The 8,276-nt window shown below is 69.3% G+C and overlaps 2 protein-coding genes across 2 annotated transcripts in view; both read right to left on the bottom strand.

Annotated features, from left to right (window-relative positions):
* Window positions 1-224: 224 nt before the first annotated feature.
* UCN2 (urocortin 2) lies at window positions 225-560 on the bottom strand (the record flags this gene model as incomplete). Its single annotated transcript, XM_080675551.1, has 1 exon — window positions 225-560. The coding sequence occupies one exon, from the start codon at window positions 558-560 to the stop codon at window positions 225-227; it is 336 nt and encodes a 111-aa protein (XP_080531677.1).
* A 1,378-nt stretch (window positions 561-1,938) lies between these two features.
* COL7A1 (collagen type VII alpha 1 chain) overlaps window positions 1,939-8,276 on the bottom strand; it is a gene marked incomplete at its 5' end in the record, with an annotated part of 31,898 nt that continues 25,560 nt past the window's right edge. The window contains 22 exons of the mRNA XM_080672632.1: window positions 1,939-2,153; window positions 2,451-2,648; window positions 2,744-2,833; window positions 2,960-3,037; window positions 3,880-3,912; window positions 4,384-4,432; window positions 4,592-4,645; window positions 4,741-4,818; window positions 4,978-5,094; window positions 5,208-5,270; window positions 5,617-5,679; window positions 5,764-5,817; window positions 5,887-5,940; window positions 6,183-6,263; window positions 6,536-6,571; window positions 6,804-6,875; window positions 7,194-7,265; window positions 7,426-7,473; window positions 7,548-7,583; window positions 7,696-7,731; window positions 7,938-7,982; window positions 8,095-8,154. Of these exons, the coding sequence (XP_080528758.1) occupies window positions 2,137-2,153; window positions 2,451-2,648; window positions 2,744-2,833; window positions 2,960-3,037; window positions 3,880-3,912; window positions 4,384-4,432; window positions 4,592-4,645; window positions 4,741-4,818; window positions 4,978-5,094; window positions 5,208-5,270; window positions 5,617-5,679; window positions 5,764-5,817; window positions 5,887-5,940; window positions 6,183-6,263; window positions 6,536-6,571; window positions 6,804-6,875; window positions 7,194-7,265; window positions 7,426-7,473; window positions 7,548-7,583; window positions 7,696-7,731; window positions 7,938-7,982; window positions 8,095-8,154 (1,434 nt within the window). The 3' untranslated portion in view covers window positions 1,939-2,136. The remainder of the gene's footprint in view (window positions 2,154-2,450; window positions 2,649-2,743; window positions 2,834-2,959; window positions 3,038-3,879; window positions 3,913-4,383; window positions 4,433-4,591; window positions 4,646-4,740; window positions 4,819-4,977; window positions 5,095-5,207; window positions 5,271-5,616; window positions 5,680-5,763; window positions 5,818-5,886; window positions 5,941-6,182; window positions 6,264-6,535; window positions 6,572-6,803; window positions 6,876-7,193; window positions 7,266-7,425; window positions 7,474-7,547; window positions 7,584-7,695; window positions 7,732-7,937; window positions 7,983-8,094; window positions 8,155-8,276) is intronic.

Genomic DNA, 8,276 nt, shown 5'->3' with positions numbered 1-8,276 from the left:
CCGTGGGGCACCCACACGTAACAAGCTTGCACGGGCAGTGACCTCCCACGGCCGTGTCCGAGATGTCCAGGCACACGTGACCGAGGTGCGCAGGTGTGATGTGGCCCCACGTGGCGGTGACCCCACATGGTGGTGACCCCACATGGCGGTGACCCCACATGGCAAGTCCGATGTCCAGGCCCAGGAGTGTGCTGTCCGGCTCCGCTGCGGCCCCTCCCCCAGGCTCAGCGGCGGCCCATGCGGGCCAGGATGCGGGCGTTGGCGGCAGCCTGCTCCCGCAGGGCTCGGGCCCGGGCCTGGGCCAGGAGGATCTGCTGGAGGCCCAGGGGCACATCCAGCGAGAGGGTGATGCGGGGGCTGGGGTGGGGGCCGGGGCTGGGCTGGCTCCCTGTGGTGCTGGCTCGGGGGCTCTTCGCTAGGGGGCTCTCCGAGGCCGCGGGGCGGGGAGTGGCCCGGGGAGAGAGCTGAGGGGGGAGCTGCGGGGCTGGGACAGGGGTCGCTGAGGCCAGCGGGACCCTGCCCAACGCCAGGACCATCAGCACCGTCGCCCACGCGGGCATCGCGAAGTCAGGCTGTGAGGAGAGAAGAAGCTCAGGGCAGAGGCTGGGTGGGCTGTGGTCGGGACAGAGACAGGGGGAGGGAGACAGAGAGAGGGGGGACCCAGACACTGAGACAGAGACTGAGGCCAGGCCAGGGACAGAGACAGACACAGACACAGACACAGATGAAGGGACCATGAGAGAGCCAGGGAGACACAGAGAAGGGGGCAGAGAGACAGAGGGGGAGGAAGACAGTGAGCGACAGATAGATAAAGAGCCAGAGCAATCGGCCCGGGGCCCGGCCGGCATGGCTCAGGGGTTGAGCGTTGACCTATGAGCCAGAGGGCACGGTTCAATTCCCGGTCAGGGGCACATGCCCGGGTTGTGGGCTCGATCCCCAGTGGGGAGTGTACAGAAGGCAGCCGATCCATGATTCTCTCTCATCATTGATGTTTCTAGCTCTCTCTCCCTTTCCCTTCCTCTCTGAAATCAATAAAAGTATTTCTAAAAAAACCTTAAAAAAGAGAGAGAGAAACCCAGAGATGGAGAGTGTATACGTATATACATGTATTCGGAGGGAGAGAGAGGAAGAGATGCGGGAGAGGGAAGGAAATGGATGGATGAGGGGGAGGCAGAGCGGCGCAGAGGCAGCTGGAGGAGAGACCCAGGCCGCAGGCAGACTCGGGAAAGGCCACAGGCTGCGGAGACAGACCCCGGAGGGCGGGGCCAGGGCAGCCTGCCGTCTAAGCTCCGGCTCCCGCAGCAGGTCCAGGGCAAGGGGCGGGGACGGGGTCCTTGGGGAGAAGCAGCCAGGGACCCCAGAGCCTCCTCAGGTCCAGAGACCTCCACTCGCCCACACCCAGGTCCACTCAACCCCGAGGCCCTGCCCGCCCGTCCGACTGACCCCATCCTACCAGGAACAGCAGCCTCCTCCGGGGAAGGCCAGGGCACCGGGGCTGCCAAGGGCTGGCCAGGCGGCTGCACCGTGGCCTCACCCTCTGCCCCCTCAGGGCCCTTTATCTCCCTCAGCGCCCTGGGGGGTGGGGCTGGGGTATGGCTGCTGGCATGAGGCAGCCCCCCACTATGACTCACCCCCTCCCGGGGGCAGTGAGGACAGACCCCCAGCTGCTCCTTTGGGGGACAAGTTGAGGACTGAGGGTCACAGGACAGTGACCAGGGCCGCGCCGAGGGGCTCCACGCCAAACAGGACAGTCCTGACCCCCAGGGGAGCTGCCTCCCGACCCCCCCTCTCCCAAGCAGTCACACAGGGGCCTTTCACAGCAGCAGCTTTAATGCCCCCGAATCAGCACCATGTCATGTCACCAGGCTCGGGGCAAGGGGCGGGTCCGATCGAGTCACATCCGCTCACTGCCCACGGCCACCCCACGCTGAGCCATCGGCCAGGCGGCCGGCCAGCGCCACAAGGGGGGGCCTGTCCTCAGGGGAAGGCCAGACCCACGGGCCAAGTCACTGAGATGACGGACGGACGGACGGACGCGTGCACGCTCCCGCACACGAGCCTCTAGCACCAGGAAAGCGACAGCGGGCCGCGGAGACGCCACCTCCGGGGTCGCTGAACTTCAGCCACATCTGGGTCTCAGCGCTGGAGAGCACCTGGGGCACGGGGGGGGGGGGGGGGGGGGGCTGTCTTCAGCCACCTGCCTTCACCCTTACCCTCACCCACACCCACACCCACGTGGGCCCAGCAGCACGGGGGGAGGGAGCCGGGGAAGGGGTGGGGGCTCCGACCTTAGAGAGGGGTCCTTATCCAAGGAGAGCACGGGGGGGGGGGGGTGCACTAGTGGGGACCCCACCTCGAGGTTCTCTCTTTAGCGACTTGGTCGGGGTCTGTCCCCGGTCCCGTCCCGGGGTGAGGGCCTCTGACCAGGCCGACCCGCACAGGCTCAGTACCTGCTCCCTGGCTCTGGACCCCGTGGGGCAGGCAGCGGTGCTCACAGGCCTCTCGGGTCCCAAAACGGTTGGCGTTCCCTCCGCAGCCGCCGTAGACAAAGGGGTGGCAGGCCTGTGTGCCCCCCGCCGCGGCCCGGTGGTACCAGCGCAGGGTGTAGGCAGAGCAGGAGCCCTCGTCCAGCGGGAGCCAGCAGGGGTCTGGGGTCAAGGGCGTCAGGAGGTCAGCGGCGGGGGTGGGGGGGGCAGCCGAGAGGGACCCTGACCCGAACCCTCTGCGCCAGCCCCGCTCTCACCGCCGTCGCCGTCCCAGGGAGCCTCGGGGTCCTGGGTGTCCTCCCCCGGGTACTCGTACTCATACTCGTCGTCCTCGGGGGGCACTCGGTCTACGGGGCGGGGTGCTGTGGGGCGCTGCGGGGCCGGGCTCACGCTGCCCAGCCCCAGCCCAAGCCTCCCACGTGTGTGTGCATGTGCACGCGTGTGCCCTGCCGTGTCCGTGCCCCAGCCCTCACCTTCCTCCTCCGCGTGAGAGACCTGCAGCACAGGGAGGCGCTGGCGGCTGCTGGTGTCCGCGTAACTGGGCAGGGGCCCTGAGCAGGGAGAGGGGGTGCAGGGACTGAGCAGGGAGAGGGGGTGCAGGGGCCTGAGCAGGGAGAGGGGTGCAGGGACTGAGCAGGGAGAGGGGTGCAGGGACTGAGCAGGGAGAGGGGGTGCAGGGACTGAGCAGGGAGAGGGGGTGCAGGGCCCTGAGCAGGGAGAGGGGTGCAGGGACTGAGCAGGGAGAGGGGGTGCAGGGCCCTGAGCAGGGAGAGGGGGTGCAGGGCCCTGAGCAGGGAGAGGGGGTGCAGGGACTGAGCAGGGAGAGGGGGTGCAGGGCCCTGAGCAGGGAGAGGGGTGCAGGGCCCTGAGCAGGAAGAGGGGGTGCAGGGCCCTGAGCAGGGAGAGGGGGTGCAGGGGCCCTGAGCAGGGAGAGGGGGTGCAGGGCCCTGAGCAGGGAGAGGGGGTGCAGGGACTGAGCCGGGAGAGGGGTGCAGGGCCCTGAGCAGGGAGAGGGGTGCAGGGACTGAGCAGGGAGAGGGGGTGCAGGGACTGAGCAGGGAGCGGGGTGCAGGGACTGAGCAGGGAGAGGGGGTGCAGGGGCCTGAGCAGGGAGAGGGGTGCAGGGGCCTGAGCAGGGAGAGGGGTGCAGGGCCCTGAGCAGGGAGCGGGGGTGCAGGGGCCTGAGCAGGGAGCGGGGGTGCAGGGGCCTGAGCAGGGAGAGGGGTGCAGGGGCCTGAGCAGGGAGAGGGGGTGCAGGGACTGAGCAGGGAGCGGGGTGCAGGGCCGGTCACCACGGCGGCCACCCAGCCCCGCTCCTGCTTAGGGCCAGGTGATGGGCAGGAGGCCTGGGGGAGGGAAGTTCTGGTGCAGAAAATACCAGGAAACTACTCACGGGATCCAGACGCGAGGAACTGGCCCTGGCAGGCTGGGGGGTGGGGGGGCACAATGAGAGGGAGCAGGAGAGAGGCACCCGAGGGGGGGGCGGGGCACTCAGGGAGGGACGGGGAGGAGGGACCAGAGAGCACAGGGGGAGAGACAGAGCGCGGAGAGGCCGAGGAGGCCGAGGAAGGATGGAGAGACGTTGGGAACAAAGAGTCAGCAAAGGGCAAGAGAGGAGACAGGGACCAACGTGAGACAGAGGGATGGGGGGCAGCTGCCTCGGGGCCAGAGCCCCCCCCCCCGCCCCATGTCAGGCCCAGGGCCCAGCTCGGTGCCCCCGTCCCCCCTGCCCCCGCCCCACTGCCTCCACATGCCACACTGGGCCTCAGGGATCACAGTCCATCCGCTCCTCCTGGGTCTCCCCAGGGAAGTCCTGCGTCCCCACCCACCCCACGCCCCTCCTTGACTCCCGCACCCGCCTGGCCCTGTCGGGGTGCTGGGGGTGGGGCCCACTCACCGCAGTGCTGACTCATCTCCTGGCGCACAAAGCCCCGGATGTCGTCCTCCTGGGAGCACCGGCCATGAGGATCAGGGAAGGACAAAGGGCACACGAGGCAGGGAGCGCGGAGGGGCAGCGTCAAGCCAGGCCACGGGGCCCGGGGTCAGGGGTCAGGGGTCAGGGTGTTGGGTCCAGGGGCAGGCCCAGCCCACCCGACCACACTCACTGTCAGCGCAGCTTCTCCCTTCTCGCCTCGGGGGCCAGCAGGTCCAGGCCGCCCCTACGTGCAAAGGGGGACCAGGCTATGACCTCTGAGCTCAGGGACCCCAGAGGTTACCCCAGTCCCTGACCCCAAGCCCAGGAATCCCCACTCACCTGTTCCCCCCTCTCTCCGGGGGCCCCAGGGGCGCCAGGGGCCCCCACCACACTCTCTCCACGGGGACCTCGCTCACCCTGTCGGACACAAAGGCCGAGGGAGCGGGGTCAGAGGTTTGGGGTCACAAGTAGGGCATTTGGGGATGATAGGGTCAGAGGTTAGGATCCGAGGTCAGGGAGGCTGGAAGAGTCAGGCAGGAGGTTCAGGGGTCAAGTGTCAGAGTCAGGGCCCCTCACCTTCTGTCCCTGGAGTCCTTCCGAGCCTTTGGGACCCACACTGCCAGGTGGCCCGGGGGGACCACTAGCACCATCACTGCCCCTGGGCCCCGGGAGGCCCCCAATTCCTGGGGGGCCCTGGGGAGAAACAGGTCAGGGTCAGTGCTCAGAGCCCCCGGAGATGGGCCCCCCTGCCAGAGAGCACCAGCCCCCCAGCCCCCCAGTTCACCACGACCTTGGCCTCGACTTACCCGCTCCCCTTTCTCGCCCTGGTCACCCTTGGGCCCCGAGTGCCCGTCAAAGCCCCGGTCGCCCTGGCAACGGAAGGAAGTATGAGGGACCCTCTGCCGTGGCCTCCCCGTGGCCACACCTTCTGTAGCCCAAGCACCGAGGACCCTCTGAGCCTGGACCCTGCAGCCACGGTAACCTCTACCCTGACCCTCCCTGCCTCCCACACTGACCCTCTGACCCCCCCCCCGCCCCCGCCTGAACCCTCAGCCCTGATCTGCATGCAACCTGCCCACCTCCCACCCCTCCATCCTACACCCCACCGTGACCCTGCCCCACCCCAGCCGCAGTGTCCCAGCCCCACAGCTTCCTGCTCCTGGAACCCGGGACCCTGTCGGCCTCCCTGCCCCTCCCCACTGGAGAGGCCCCTACCTTGGGGCCGATCAGGCCCTCCTTGCCAGGGGCCCCCACCTGGCCCGGCTCCCCCGGCTCCCCCTGGTGGAGAGAAGACGTGAGTCATGAGCGAGGCCCCGGCCCCTCCCCCCACTCTCTCCCCGTCCCGGGGGCACCCACACTCACCATGTCTCCCTTGTGCCCTGCCAGCCCATGTCGGCCTGGGGGCCCAGCCTCTCCCTGCGGGGACAGTGGAGGGTCAGCCGAGGCCTCGGGCCCTGCCGCCGCCCACGCCCGCTCACCGCTTACCTTATCGCCCTTCTCGCCATCCAGGCCACAGGCGCCCTTCACCCCACGCTCGCCCTGCGGGGGAAAGCAGGTGGAAGGGGACCCCTGGCTGCCTCTCCCTCTGACCCCGAGCCCTGACACCACCTCCGAACTGGCCTCAGGCACGCCGGCCTCGCCCCAGCCAGCCCTGACCTACCATCCCCACCGTCAACCTGGATGCCACAACCTCTGACCCCGACACCTGACCCCTGACCCCAGGCACCGCGCCCTCCAACATCAGGCCTCCTGACCAGGACAAAACCCCAGTCCCTTCCCACCTTGAGGCCCCGGGGACCCACAAAGCCCATCTCTCCTTTTTCTCCCCGGATGCCGGGGGCTCCGTCCTTTCCTGGGGGTCCCTGGGGAGAGAGGGCAACACCAAGTCGGGGGGTCAGGGAGGGTCAGAGGGAATCGTCTGGATATGACACACAGGGACACCGCGGGGGGGGGGGCATCCTTGGGGGCAGAGTCACTGGGAGGGCAGGGTATTCCGGGGGACAGGGGTCACCACGTGGGTGGACCCATCCTAGGCGTCACTGCGAAGGTGGGGGCCGCGGGCAGCTTGATGACACCGTAGAGTACTGGGTCGTCATAGGGTCAAAGGTCGCCACGCGAGCAGGGGGCCCCTTACCGGGTCTCCAGGAATCCCCGCGGCACCAGGCTCCCCCTGGGGAAACAGAGGGGAGGGAGGCGGCCCCTGAGTGTGACTGTCCCCCATGCGGCCTGCCTGCCACACAAGCAGCCGCGGAGGGACGGGGTCAGGGCCCAGCTGCACCCCGATCCCGTGGGAACACACGTGGCCAGCAGGGAGGGAGCCCGGAAACCCCTCCCCCCCCCCCGGGGGCACCGGGGGCCACGTGGGTGACGTGTGGGCCGGGTCTGCGCTGGGGAGGCCTTGCCTGAGGTCCCGCGGGTCCGCGTGCTCCCGGCGACCCTGCCGAGCCCTTGTCACCGGACTCCCCCTTGGTGCCCTGCGGGGTGACCGGGGCGGGGGGGGGGGGGGGACAGTCAGCACCCGGCAGGCGGAGGCTGGGGCGTGACTGGAACCTGCCGGCGTCTCCTCCACGCCGCTCCCCGCCACCGCCCGCGCCACCCCTTCCGGCCCATGGAGTGGCCCGTGTCCCACCCTCTTACCGCTGGGCCCCCTAAACCCACCTGGGGTGCCCCTGACCCCAAGAAGCCCTTCCCTGTTCCCAGAGCCGCACCGCCTCCCATTCTCCCCCCCGCTCCCCTCCCCGCCTCCCAGGAGCCCCTCCTGACCCCAGAGAGAGCACCCCTCCTCCCCATACCTTCTCTCCTGGAACCCCCGTGTCTCCCCGAGGTCCTTTCTCGCCATCTGCACCGCGCAGCCCTCGCTCACCCTGGGTCAGGATCAGGGGTCAGGGGTCAGGGGTCAGGGTCAGGGGCTGGAGGTCGCTCACCCTCTGAGGGTTTGAGCTCTCAGATCTCCTGGCCCTGGCCCCAGGGGAGTCCCACCCGCACCCCAGGGAGACCCCGTCTGCACATGGAGCAGCCACTCACCATGTCCCCCTTGGCACCCCGCGGCCCCAGAACTACAGCCGAGTCGCCCTGCGTGGACGGGGACAGTCAGAGGCGTCAGGAGCCCCGAGTCCCTCCCCCGCCTCCCCCGGGCCCACACTCACCCTGTCACCCTTCAGCCCCGCGGCTCCAGGGTCGCCCTATGGGGTGTAAGAGTGTGAGTCTCCCCCAGACCGAGGGGTCCCCAAGCCCTGACTTACAAGGCCACCCCCCACCTCCAAGCACGCTCGGGGGCCTTCCCCAAGTCCTTACCTTCTCCCCACGCTCCCCCCGGCTGCCTGGGGGGCCCTGTGAGAGAGAAGCCTGTGAGCTAGGTGGCTCAGGGGGGCGGTGGGGAGACAGGTCAGGAGTGGGACGGACAGGGGGGCCTGGGGAATTGAGGGGACAAAGGCCCAGAGAGGGGCCTGGGCAGAGGGAGGACTGGGGCTGTGGGGCCCTGAGTCCCCAGGGCACAGAAGTGATGGGGCCACCCCCGCGCCTTCCCGGGGACCCACCGCAGGGCCTCGGGGTCCCTCCTGGCCGGGGTGGCCGTCTTCTCCCTGGACGGTGACATTGAATTCATCGAGTCAGACGTGGGGTCGCAGACGAGATGACCCTTACGGGGGTCCCAGGTGGCTCGTCCAGTGGGCGTGGCCGTGGACAGGTACGTACCCGGACTCCCGGCTCCCCGCGCTCTCCACGCGCCCCGGGCAGCCCCGCTCCAGGGTTCCCCTGCAGGTCAGCAGGACACCAGGGGTAAGAGCCAGGGATCGGGGGGGGGGGGGGGCGCGGGAAGGGCGGCCAGGGGATCACTGTAGGTCAGTGGGGTGGAGGGGGTCAGTGGGGTGGAGAGT

The sequence above is a fragment of the Plecotus auritus genome (assembly GCF_963455305.1).
Source record: "Plecotus auritus genome assembly, chromosome: 6".
Taxonomy (NCBI): domain Eukaryota; kingdom Metazoa; phylum Chordata; class Mammalia; order Chiroptera; family Vespertilionidae; genus Plecotus; species Plecotus auritus.
Note: the sequence above shows the minus strand (reverse complement) of the source record. Positions and strands in the feature narration are given on the sequence as shown.